Raw genomic sequence first — 13,934 nt, forward strand, 5'->3', positions numbered from 1 at the left:
AAAAGTTTATTGCATACTCGCACTATGTTAGGTAAGAAGGAAATTGCAAAGAATTTACGATCTTTTCTCTAGAAACACAGTTTTTAGTAAAAAGGCATAGGCAAATGAAATTGGGTAACAGTACGCAGTTAAATATTAGTAAGTTATGAAATGACGTTGTAGGAGTTCAAAAATGGGGCAGTGAGAAGAGTGAAGCATCCTAGAGTGGATTGATATTAGACCTAGAAAATGAAGAGGCTTTGGGATGCTATTGGGCAAACAGGCCTAGGAGGAAAAATAGAGGCCCAGAGCCTTTATAGATAGTGAGAAGGTAGAGCTTGTGGAATTTGGCACACAAAGTATTTTCCACATATGCCATTATCTTTCTGGCTTTGTACTGGAATACCAGGTAAAATGTCATGCTCCTTGGAAAGAACCAATGTCTGCCTTTATCACATTCTCGCCCAGCTCAGTGCCCAACACAGGCTTACTGTTTGGCTTTTTTTTTTCTTTTTTAAGTTTATTTCTGGCAGCCATCTTATCTATAGGAGAGGGTGTTGATGAAATGTGCTTAAGTAAGTTATTTAACTCTATACAGGGACACTAAATTGGATTTTAACATGTAAAATACATGTTGCTGCTTCTAAAATAATCTGGCTGGATCATTGAGGACCTTTCCCTAGACTTAGTTACCTTTTCTTTTGCTCTATTTAAGTGGTAGGAAAGAAAAAAAGGTTTAGAAAATTAAAAAGGAAGGGAATGGGCTTCCCTGGTGGCGCACTGGTTGAGAGTCCGCCTGCTGATGCAGGGGGCGCGGGTTCGTGCCCCGGTCCGGGAGGATCCCACATGCTGTGGAGCGGCTGGGCCCGTGAGCGATGGCCGCTGAGCCTGCGTGTCCGGAGCCTGTGCTCCGCAACGGGAGAGGCCACAACAATGAGAGGCCTGTGTACAGCAAAAAAAAAAAAAAAAAAAAAAAAGGAAGGGAAATAAGGCCAAAATTAAGTCTAAAAACAAGATTAAATTAGCTACTACTCTCCAAAAAAAGTCCATGAGACATGAAGCTAATCCTAAATATCGAGATGTGAAGATAGTCCTACTAAGTATAATCCTGCCCATATTATCACTTTAGGTTTCATAGTGCCTAAATGGCTATATAAACCAATATCAGTTTCTCTGATAATCCTGTGTAGTAGTGTCTTAGTGGTGTAGGAACTGAACCTTAGCTGTGACATGAAACTTGCTACTTGACACCTGAATCAGGAAACCAGAGAGTTAAATTGTACTCCAGTCCATCTAATTAGAGGCTTTTTTGACTCATGGTATTGCATCACAGCAAATGAGAGATCTTGAATTTGTCTTGCCAAAAGCTGTTTTGGGGAGATTACCAACTCAGATTGTTCAGCTGACTCACTGAGTTACATGACTAGTCTTATTTTCTAGAGATGACTGAACAATAAGAATTATAGAAACATAGTGAACTTGGAAAACGTTTAAGAACAACAAAGGCATTATTTGCAGGCAAGAACAAAAATATAAAAGTTACTGTCAAATGAAGCTCTGAGGACTTCCCTGGTGGCACGCAGTGGTTGAGAGTCCACCTGCTGATGCAGAGGACACAGGTTCGTGACCCGGTCCGGGAAGATCCCCCATGCTGCGGAGCAGCTGGGCCCGTGAGCCATGGCCACTGAGCCTGCACGTCCAGAGCCTGTGCTCCGCAACGGGAGAGGCTGCAACAGTGCTTACTGCCAAAAAAAAAAAAAAAAAAAATGAAGACCTGATTCCACAACCAGAACATCATTTGAAACAGCAAAGTAAACTGGTCAGGTATTGCAAGAGAACAAGAGGAAAGCATAGCTTTCTTGTGTCACCGAAACCTTGGCTTGGTGAACATTTTGTAAAAAAAATTGGAAAATTGGTTTTGTGGATCAAACTCAATTTATTATTTTCTCTTGTAGGTTTTCAATAGAACTTCATCACAAATTGGTATGAAATAGTTGATGAGATAACAGTAGAGTTAGATGTTAATTATAGTAATCAGCCCAGCACTGTTAAAAGTCCTTTGAGTTTTGTTCCTTCCCTTTTTGGAGAGGGAAGAGACTGAAAACCAGATATACAAGCTTGCTCCCGCATGTTTCCATTTTAGCCAAACCATTGCAAAACACAGCCTTTCCTGGAAGGGCAGATTCCTTTAACCCTTTCTGCACTAGGCTCCTGCACACTCAGTTCCCTGCAGGAGAGAGTTTTTGTGTCTTGCATTTGCCCATCACCTCCTAGTGCAGTGGGAAAACCCCTCTTACCTGTCCAATGATAGATAGAGTTGGGTGGAGTGTGTTGTGGTCTGTGGAAATGCCCTGAGGAAATAATTCTTTTACAAAGGAAAAGTCTATCTGTGGATTGGGTGTTTTCCCACCAGAGGGTTCTTAGAGATGCCTCCCTGGTATTTTTAGGGCTGGGAAGTGTGATTCTTCCTCCTGTGAATTCTACTTGCCAGGGTTGAGTCCAAACTGGATTATTAGTTACAGGGAGGGCAAGTGCCTATTTTAAGACCTAGAATTATGATACTGAGAATTTGAGATGCTTCAAAATGTTTCTAACTTTCCTCCTGCATGTAATTTCTGTTACCTGGTCACTTAGCTTTGCAGTGATTAACAGGAAATGAAGCCAGTTAATTATTATTGTTTGTTTCATATCCTTTCTGAGCCTTGCTTTCTTCATCTGCAATTGGAGGGGGAAGTTCAGGTGGAGAATGTTGAAGAAGATAATCTAACTTTACTAGGTTTATCTTTATTTAGCATTTATTGTGTGCCAGGCACTGTTCTCAAAATGTAATATCGCCATTTAATTTTCACAACTCAGAGATGGGTACTGCTGTCACCGTTTTATAGATGAAGAAACTGAGGTGAGGATACCTTACCCAAAGTTTATGTAGCTTTTAAGCAGCAGAGCTGAGATTTGAACCCCGAGTTCAAGTATTTGGGCTACATTGTTTAAATCCTAGGGGTGGAGAGAGAAGGAGGCAGCAGCTGGGTATACTATCTATTTTTATAATCTTTTTTTTTTTTTTTTCTTTTTGCGGTACGCGGGCCTCTCACTGTTGTGGCCTCTCCCCCTGCGGAGCACAGGCTCCAGACACGCAGGCTCAGCGGCCATGGTTCACGGGCCCAGCCGCTCCGCGGCATGTGGGATCTTCCCTGACAGGGGCACGAACCTGTGTCCCCTGCATCGGCAGGCGGACTCTCAACCGCTGCGCCACCAGGGAAGCCCTATTTATAATCTTTGTATTGTTGATCTTCAACATGCTGAATTTACTACAGAAAGTTAAGGACTTTAGTTAGAAAATCCATGAAGAAAAGGGGAGTGAGATGAAATTGATTTTGTTGGATACTCCTGTTGATCCTTAAACCTGAATGCCAATCAAGTTTCGTTTTTTTCTGAGAAAGACTGTCTGCTTTTTAAATGAAAAGCTCTTCTGCTCTCCAAACAATTTTTTCAGCAAGGGTCAGCACACTTTCTGTCAAGGGCCAGATAGTGAATATTGTGAACTTTGCAGCCCATAAGGTTTAAGTAGCAAATACTCAAATTCTGCCATTGTAGTGAGAGAGCAGCTAAGTATAAACAAATGGGTATGGCTCTGTCCCAATAAAACTTTATGGTCACTGAGATTTGAATTTCATGTAATTTTCATGTCACAAAATATTCTTTCAGTGTTTTTTTCCCAACCATTTTAAAGTGTAAAAAGCATTCTTAGCTTTTGGGTCATACGAAAATAGGTGGTGAGCTGAATTTTGTCCGTAGGTCTTCGTTTGCTGACCCCTGCTTTTAAAGAATATATTCAGCAATGAACCAGACTAATGAACAGGATATTTGTTAGTGTGTATGTGTGTGTGGTGTGTATAAATCAGTACCAGTGGTGAACAAGTGGAATTTGAAATTAACACAGTACCATTTACATTAGCACGCCTGCCCCCCACAAAGAAATACTAAGGTACAAATCTAACAATGTGTATAGGATCTATATGAGGAAAAATACAACTCTGATGAATGAAATCAACAAGAACCAAATGAATGGAGAGAGATTCCCTGTTCATGGATAGGAAGACTCAGTGTTGTCAAGATGTCAGTTCTTCTCAACTTGTTCTGTAGATTCAATGCAGTCTCAGTCAAAATTCGAACAAGTTACTTTGTGAATATTAACAAATTTTTTCTAAAGTTTCTATAAAGAGGCAAAAGACCCAGAATAGCCAACACAGTATTGAAGGAGGAGAATAAAGTCAGAAGACTGACACTACCCAACTTCAAGACTTAATATATATCTGCAGTAATCCAGACAGTATGGTATTGGCGAAAGAACAGACAAATAGATCAGTGGAATAGAATAGAGAGCCCAGAAATAGGTCCACATAAATATGGTCAACTGATCTTTAACAGAGGACCAAAGGCAGTACAGTGGAGCAAAGATAATCGTAAATGTGCTGGAACAACTGAACATTCACATGCAAAAAAATGAATCTAGACACAGACCTTACACCCCCACTCACAAAAATTAACTCAAAAGTGGATCACAGACCTAAATGTAAAATGCAAAACTATAGAACTCTTAGAAGATAATATAGGAGAAAACCTAGATGACCTTGAGAATGGCAATGACTTTTTAAATACAACACCAAAGGCATGACCCATGAAAATAGATAATTGGTAAGCTGGACTTCATTAATATGAAAAAGTCTGCTCTGTGGAAGACAATGTTAAGAGAATGAAAAGACAAGCCACAGACTGAAAGAAATATTTGCAAAAGACATATCTGATAAAGGACTGTTACCCAAAATATACAAAGGACTCTTAAAACTCAACAATAACAAAACAACCCAATTAAAATCTGGGCCAAGGGCTTCCCTGGTGGTGCAGTGGTTGAGAGTCCGCCTGCCAATGCAGGGGACACGGGTTTGTGCCCCGGTCTGGGAAGATCCCACATGCCGCAGAGTGGCTGGTCCCATGAGCCATGGCTGCTGAGCCTGCACGTCTGGAGCCTGTGCTCCACAACGGGAGAGGCCACAACAGTGAGAGGCCTGCGTACAGCAAAAAAAAAAACTGGGCCAAGGACCTTAACAGATGCTTCACCAAAGAACATACACAGATGGGAAATAGCACATGAAAATATGTTCCACATCATATGTCATCAGGGAAATGTAAGTTAAAACAGTGGGATGCCACTACACACCTATTAGAATGGCCAAAATCCAGAATACTGACACCACAAAATGCTGGTGAGGTTGTAGAGCTCATTCATTCCTAGTGGGAATGCAAAATGGTACAGCCACTTTGGAAGACAGTGTGGTGGTTTCTTAAAAAACTAAACATACCATATAATCCAGCAGTGACACTCTTTGGCGTTTACCCAATGGAAAACTTATGTCCACACAAAAACCTGCATGGGGATATATATAGCAGCTTTAGTCATAGTTGTCAAAACTTTGAAGCAACCATAGTGTCCTTCAGTAGGTGAATGGATAAATACACTGGTACATCCAGACAGTTGGATAGTATTCAACACTGAAAAGAAATGAGCCATCAAGCCATGGAAAGACTTGGAGGAACCTTAAATACATATTAGTAAGAAAAAGAAGCCAATCTGAAAAGACTATATACTATATGATTCCAACTGTATGACATTCTGGAAAAGGAAGAACTATGGAGAGAGTAAGAAGATCAGGGGTTGGTGGTAGAGGGAGGGATAAATAGAGCCCAGAGAAATTTTAAAGCAGTGATAACGTAATGACAGATACATGTCATTATACATTTGTTTAAACCCATAAGATGTACAACACTGAGAGTGATCCCTAAAAAACTATGGACTTTGGGTGGTTATGATGTGTCATTATAGGTTCATTAGTTGTCACAAATGTACCACTCTGGTGAAGGGTGTTGATAATGAGGGAGGGTATGCATTTGTTGGGGCAGGGAGCATGTGGAAAATCTCTGCCTTATTTTGCTGCTGTGGACCTAAAACTGCTCTAAAAAACTAAATCTCAAAAAAATCTTTTTTTAGAAAATTGTTTTATTGACCTGGAAATTATATAGTCCATAATGTCTTAATTTTTAAAATAATACATTCCTGGAGACTGTCTTTCATGGATTTCTGAAAGAGAAAAACCATTTTTTCTCTTAGATTCTATAAATCCTATAAATTAAAAAAACTGTAAAAAGGTAAAGGTCTTAATGTATTGCTTCACTGGAGTCTCCTATTAAAATAGAAATTGAAATTTCTAGGTAGCTAAATGCTATTTATTGAAGAGGGAGGAAATTGAAGTCAATTACTAAAATATCAGCATATCATGTGTGAATTTCACTTATATTTTCAACCTGACACCTCACTGTTTCCCGTAATTTCAAATGAACTGATGTTAGGCTTCCAGTTAAACACTCAAATTTGATAATTTTCTTCCACCTTTTAAGGGTTTTAATAACCTAGAGCAAAGAAAATCTAGTCCCCAAGAGACCTTATTTATTAAATTATTTGGGGAATGGCACTTATAAAAATTAAGATTATTAGATTCTTTTTTGCTTGAAATGCTAAAAAGGAAGAGAGCATCTTAAAGCTTTAATTAATGGTGAGTTTGGTGCTAATTTTGGTTATAAACTTGAACTTCAACACTGATACCATAACACACATTTTATTACTTAGGGACACAGTAAGTGCCCCCAGAATCAATACAGAGAACATTAGTCATCTGTGAAAGCAATTCATTCTTAAGATATTTTAGAGATATGTGACTGAAGATATTTGGTACTCTTCTAAATCCAAGCAAGGTGACTAGCATATGTGGGAAATAATTTAGATGTAAAAACAGAAGGTAGATCATTGGTTGCCTGTGGCTGGAGATTGACTGAAGAAGGGTTTGTGGGGATTTGGGGGAGGTGATGGAAATATTCTAAAGCTGAAGGGTTTGTGGTGATGGTAGCACAACTTTGTAAATTTACTAAAAGTCATTCATTTGTACACTTACAATGGCCAAATTTTATGTTATGTAAATTATTCCTTTAAGAAAATTGTTTTTAAAGAATCAGCTGTATTCTATCCTGTCAGATAAAAAGTTTCAAAGTTTGTAGAGGAGTGGTCTGTATAAGCTCTTAGAAAGGGGTGGCTGAAGTCCATGTCTTTCGTAAGTAAGGCTGAAGTACCTTTTGTAGCACTATCTAATTTAGCATAAATGTAGTGGCACCTGTGAATGTATGTTGCATTTACTAATGCACACTCCCTGACCACGAGAGGTTTATCTAGAAGTGATGAGAATTTGAACTAAGACATTGATGAGGGAGGGGGAGGAAAGACCTCGAAAAGTGATTGCGGAGGTATTGTCAATTTTGCAGTTTCTTAAAGAAGTTGCCAGGGTTTCTAGTTTAGGAGAGTGATTGGAGTTGCCATCAACAAAGTTAAGGAATATAGCAGGTTCAGCATGGAGACAGGAGGGGTGCATGATAAATCTGAGGGAGGGCTGAATCTGGCTGTCTCTTCTGGTCACTAGAAAGTAAGTGGGGTGAAAAGAACTGGAGCAGAATTTAGTTCACATCCCAGTTTGGGTGGTTTCATAAAGTCACAGTCTTTATTTCTTCCTCTACAAAATTAGGATAATATCTACTTTAGAAATTGTCAAGATTAAATGTGATATGTAACGTACCAAATGCAGTGTCCCATATTATTAAGTCTAAGGCAGAGTTCAATATATTGTCCAGGTCCAGAGAAACCTGATTCAGGTGTTATGTTTTAGCTTTTTAATGACCTTCCCCCTTCTGTAATGAAGTGGCAGTCTGCTTGACGTCAGTCCTCCTGAGTGTGCACAGGGGAAGTGAGCACTAGGTTGCACTCCTAGCCCAGCGAAGCTAAAGCCTAACACCTGGGACCCAATGGCCTGCGGAGGTTTTTCTATGTCCCAGAGACCTTCAACAGCAAGTGGTGTTTTGCTTGCTTCTGCTGGATTCCATGGCATTCAGGCTTCTCTCTTTTGGCAAATTAGAACTACATTTTACAGTTTTATATACATATATAGAACTCTCCAAATGGCAACTGCAACTGGGAATAGTGATTCTGTACAGATATTTTTAGTCTTGGTAATGAATCATGTAACTGAATCCAGTAAAAAATAGCTGGGTAAAAGTTAAAAATAGTCTGAATTTGAAGCAGGGAAGAGAAGGCATGTTAAATCTATTTACCCCATTTAGAAATAGTTTGCCTGTATCCAGTAGCAAGCAGATGGCCACAGCTATGTTGTAATACTGAACCAAAGATCGAGTTGTAGGTAGAAGGTATCGGGAGAGTTCATTTTGAAGTTCTGAACATTTTCCTCAATAGTATTGTATCTGTCACAGTCAATTCAAAAATATCTAGTTATTCTTGCATTATGGTTGAAGTAACTTACAAGATAAATATTGTATTTAAAAGTTTGAAGGAAAATTGGCTTGAAAGTAACAGTTCCCAGAAGCCCAAGCTGGAGGCTAAATTAATGCATAAATACTAGTTTTCAGAGAAATATAGATTCTGAGGACTGTGTCTTCAGAGGTGAGACTATAAAACCCTGCTGTTGATTCCTTTCTCTAAATGACCGGTATTAAGAAAGATGACCCAAATCAACTACTCACAGGGTCATTGAATGCTTAATTTATATCAAGAGTCATAAACTCAACTGTCTTAACAGGTGAAGTAGTTTTGTGGCACAGAATGGACACAAAGCAAATGAAATGGCCTAGCTGGGGGAGTCGCAGCCACCACTCAGCTCTAGCCAGTTGTTGCCCTATGAGAATATATGCCCTGTGTTGCCAGCTCTCCCCATTGTTTTTTGTTTTTTTTAAAGGTCCAATACAGGCTCTTAGTGAAATCTCTCAAATTTTAAATGATTCTCAACGGTTTTTTATTAAAAGTAAAAAACTGTGGGCCAGATTAAACATGTCCACTAATGTTTTGTGAGGGAAGGGATGTTTTGTTCACTGCTGTATCCCTCTGCCACCAAATGAATTCAGCCAGCAGGCCTCAGATTTGCAACCTTTGACCTTTGCATAACAAATAATGTGTTCTTAGTCATCTGGGAAAAGTAATGCTCTCCTAGAGACTGAAACAATAGGCAGCAAGTCTTACTTTCTGTTGTCGTTTTGCAGAAATATAATCAGAAAGCTAAATGTCATTTCATAAGTCTTGTGTTTTTACACAGGGTTTACTCATTGACACTTTTGTTAGTGCACTGGCTTTCCTTTTACAAGCTATAAGTTGTAATTATAGTCACTATTTGTTTTTCATTCTTTATTAAACTTCCATATCATAATGTGTAATGGAAGTCATAATTATCTTTGTGATAATGACATTTCTGATGACATTAGAACTGCCTAATGGCTGAGGAAGTTGACAGATGTTAGAAGGAATGGAATTTTTAATTTGTGATGGAATTTCCTCAAGTTTAAGATGACAGTGGATTACACATGGCTTCTAGATTTTTCTTTTCCATAGTGGTAGCTGTGTTAGCTCTGTATGCCATTTTAAAGACATACAATGTTAAATATTTAAAACATAGGAGCTGATCACTACACGCAGGAATAAATGCTTTTTAAAATGAAAAGCTGTAGTGTATTCTTGACTATGTCTAGATCTCAAAAATACTGTTTTAGGGGATTAATTGCAGTGAATTTAAGGAGTTGCATATATTAACTCTCCTAAGTTTTAAAATATTGGAGTGTGATTATCCTTGTTTCAAAAGTTGGATTCAGAGATTTTTTGCAGTGTTTCAGAACTTTTGTGATTTGTTGAATTGGAAGGATTTCTTAAAAATAGTAAGCTATGTAACAACGGCTCATCTTTCCCTTCTCTGTTTTTGTTTTCCTAGCCTTATGCCAGCCTAGACCATCTTGTGTGTTCTCTTCTTGTGTTAGAGTAATGGAAAAATTTTGGCTTTGACTTGGGTGAGCCGTATTCCGGTCACGATTTTCTGGACTTGAAAGCTGTGTAACCTTTGACCAGTTAGTAACCTTGGGTAATCTTTGAAATGGGGGCGATAACTTCACAGAGTTGTCGTGATGATTTTGAAATAAGTAAAGCATCCTAGTACAGTGCTCCACAGACTCAAACTTAACTACTGTTAGTGCCATCACCCCTTCGTGGTTGTTGACGCACCTGATGACCAGAGAGCCAGGCCCCCCATGCTCTCGAACCAGACTACCCTCTTCTTGTTTTCTGATCGCCCCTTTTTCTACTCTTACCTGATCATCCCACTCTTGTCCCACAAGTCTTTTCTCAAATTACACATACTCAGAATGTATACTTCACCCTGTGCTAAACCTCTTTTCTCACCTCTCTGCTTGTGCTTCTCATCATTCAGTTTGATATTCCACTGTCTTCCTGTTTTTTTCATACCGATCAAAAGAGAAGTGATACCATTCTTTGGCCTTCCTAAGCGTGTTTGATTCCTTGACTTGCTGCTTCTAAAATGTTCTTAGTTTGGGTATGCCTATTTGTTTCCTCAGTGTGTGAACTTTTGATCCTTTTGTTCAGAGTCAGCTATTTCACGTATTAAGTACTATAAAGAGATCACATATGTGTATATAAATGGTTCTCTGTGACACCACCAAGTAGGTACTAACAAATTTTTTCAAAAAATCATAATGTGTTTCTTGTCCTTTTCTATTTGCTCCTAGGTTTTTAGAACTTCAGCTATAAAAATGGGCAGGATTTTCCTTGATCATATTGGTGGTACCCGTCTGTTTTCCTGTGCAAACTGCGATACGATCCTGACCAACCGCTCAGAACTCATCTCCACTCGATTCACAGGCGCCACTGGCAGAGCATTTCTTTTTAACAAGGTTGGTGGGGAAAACCAGTTTCATTTCCTAAGTGGGTTCAGTGGATATATTTGATAGCAGTACCAGAATACCCCTCAGAGCATGGAGATGCCAGGAAGAGTCAGAATGAGAGCTGTGCTCTATAGAACTGATTGTTGAGAGTTTAAAGATTGTATTATAATAAGAAGGGTGGTCTCCGTTGCTTCAGAAGACATTCAGTGTAAGAATTTGGTAGTTACTTTACAGACTATTGAAGGGGCCAAGACACCCCCATATCACGGATTTATCCTTATAGGCAGGTAGCTGCATTAAGCTGTCATAGTTTGACAGTGCAAGTGAATAAGGATCATCTAACCAACTTCCCTTGCTTTAATTTATGCCTACCAGTCATCCTTCTGATTATGATTTGGCTAAGAGGTTTGCTAACAGGAAGAGTGCTTCCTGACTTACACATTAGTGTATAGTCTGCCTCCTCTCTAATTTCTGGCTGGCTTTGAAACTGGTTGATGTGATTCTGCCTCCTGGAATCTAATGTGTACCAGCAAACTTGAATTTCCAAATACTTTACATTAAGGAACAGAACTAGTCCAAGGTCCTGTTCTTAGAAGTTCAACTTAAACCTCTCCAGTGGACACTCCTCTGTTCCACTTAGAAACAAGTTTTTTCTCTCAAAGAATTGATAGCGTATATACCCCTTGCTCTTTATTTCGGTTTAGAGCAGGGGTTGGCACACCATGGCCGGCCAGCTGCCTGTTTTTGTAAGTAAAGTTTAATGAAGCACAACCATATTTATTCTTCTATGTATTATCTATGGTTGCTTTTGTGCTACAACAGCAGAGCTAAATAGCTATAACAAAGACCATATAGCCCTCAAAGCCAAAAATATTTACTATCTGGCTCTTTACAGAAAAGTAAAGTGTAGAAGATTATTGGGTGTTAAGAATCATTGAAAATTCTTCACAGATTCTCTGAACCCACTTGAAAACTGTGTATTGCAATCTACCCCAGTCTCTTTATAGATGAAATGTAATTTCAGAAACAAATTTGCCAAATTTCTTTTTATGGGGTACCTGTTGCGTACTAGGTTCTTTTGCATTGGTAGCCATAGTTGTACTCATCATTGAGTGGTGAATTATAACAGTTGGACCCAGACCTACGTTTTATGACTCCAAGTTAAGGACTTTTCACTATAACACAGAAGTGTAACTAACGTGTATAATAGTGTGACTTAGACTAATACAATAATGCATGATTACATTAGATGTCCAGTTGAGTACAGATGCTTACCTGTCCCAGCGGTTTGTAAAAATAGCTCTTGGGAAGTGTATTGCAGGTTTGACTAAAGTAACAACTGCTATTCGTTTTTCTGAAGTTGCTGTTCTTGCACCAACAAAAATATTGTGTACCATTTTTGGCAGATAACTTACATGGCTTTGCAATTTTGTTTTCACATGTTTCTTAGGTAGTTAACCTGCAGTACAGTGAAGTTCAAGACCGGGTCATGCTCACTGGCCGCCACATGGTTCGAGATGTGAGCTGCAAAAACTGCAATAGCAAACTGGGATGGATCTATGAGTTTGCCACTGAAGACAGCCAGCGTTATAAGGAAGGCCGTGTGATCCTAGAACGTGCGCTAGTTCGAGAAAGTGAGGGCTTTGAGGAGCATGTACCATCTGATAACTCTTGAAGAAAAAGAGATAAATCCATCTTTTTCCCAGGTCTTCTTCACTGAAAACAAAAATCTACTTACATACACTGTCACCTTAGCATCAGAGTCGGATTCATGAACTGTGGAACAAGAGGTTGTGAGAATCTATGATGGAACCTTTCTTTCCTTCTTTCTTTTTTTTTTTTTTTAAATTTTCTATTTTCCATCCAACAGCAGTGTGTAGAGAGAATATTATGCGGATACCGTTAATTTTTTTCCCCCTATGTTTACATCTTGAGGCAGAATAGTCTATCTGCAGCTACATGGTGGGCTATGTGAGGAAAAATGTATGGGCCATTAGAGTGAAAAAGTGTTTTATGTAAATTTTGAAAGGAAAATGTGTCAAGAGCATGGTTCTTAAATTTATTTGGGCTTCATTTTAAAACTTTTTTTTAAACCCAGTTATTTCACTTGATTTGCTAGCTTCAGAGAAGAGATCCGAATTTGTGACCAGCGCTAAAGGTTCAGTGTTAGTATGGCTTGTGCTGGCCATTGTGCCATATTCTTGTTGGAGATGAACCGTAGCATCAGAGCCCATTCTTGTCAGTCTTGTCAGCCCTTGTCAAGCCCTTGTCAGTCTTGACCCAAAGATGTCACCATTCCTAGTTACTTGTCACCACATAATTGGTGTTGATTGGAAACTTTTCCTGATATGGGGCAGAACTGCTTGGTTGTCTTTTCCATGTAACTTAAGCATAGTAATATAAATAAAGTAATAGTTGGATGTTTTTGGTCCTGTGTTGCTTTTAAAATCACCTTTTAAAAGAGCAGAGTATTTGATAAGTAATTTTCATAGTAGTGTTTCTTTTCATCTCTTAAGCTAAATTGTGTATAAGATTCTACTTTGTTTAAATTAAAGCATACTGTTTAAATCCACAGTATTGCATTTAGAAAACAGTTTAACAGAATGTCAGTGTGCATTTATGCAGAAAGCATTTCATCTGCATCTGTTTTAAAAGGAGGGAAGTGAAGCAGCCTATCTAAAACTACTGCTTTGCAAAGTGTTTCAGCCTATCCTCCTCAGTTTTGTATTGATTTTGACAAGTCTGTGGAGCCTGATAGTTACATCAAAGGACTAGATCTTCTAGAATTATTTTCTCAGATCTTCCCTCAGCAGTTTAGCTGTTGAAATTGAAATTCTACTTGGCCCCTTCAAATAGAAAGGGATCAAATTTGACTCAGGGGGTTATTTTAGCCCAAAATTTACAACATTATGAAGTATTAAAATGTAAATGTTTCTCTATCCAAACTATTTCTAGATATTCTAGTATTTCTGGTGGAATAAATGGCGTTAAAATTGGCTAAATACTTAAATGAATGAATGGATGTTTGCTCAATTTCTAGGTCTTTGTCTAGAGATGAAATTTGCCTCAAATTAATTAGCAAAATCTTTCTGTTATTGATACTAGATGTGATATCTGAGTACAGT

The 13,934-nt window shown here is 38.6% G+C and overlaps 1 protein-coding gene across 1 annotated transcript in view; it reads left to right on the forward strand.

Moving 5' to 3' along the window:
- The window catches only part of YPEL5 (yippee like 5), a 14,081-nt gene extending 1,597 nt beyond the window's left edge, over window positions 1–12,484 (forward strand). The window contains exons 2-3 of the mRNA XM_007470877.1: window positions 10,654–10,818; window positions 12,260–12,484. Of these exons, the coding sequence (XP_007470939.1) occupies window positions 10,678–10,818; window positions 12,260–12,484 (366 nt within the window). The 5' untranslated portion in view covers window positions 10,654–10,677. The remainder of the gene's footprint in view (window positions 1–10,653; window positions 10,819–12,259) is intronic.
- The last annotated feature ends 1,450 nt before the right edge of the window (window positions 12,485–13,934 follow it).

This window comes from Lipotes vexillifer, unplaced genomic scaffold (genome assembly GCF_000442215.2).
Source record: "Lipotes vexillifer unplaced genomic scaffold, Lipotes_vexillifer_v1.1 scaffold717, whole genome shotgun sequence".
In the NCBI taxonomy this organism is placed as follows: domain Eukaryota; kingdom Metazoa; phylum Chordata; class Mammalia; order Artiodactyla; family Lipotidae; genus Lipotes; species Lipotes vexillifer.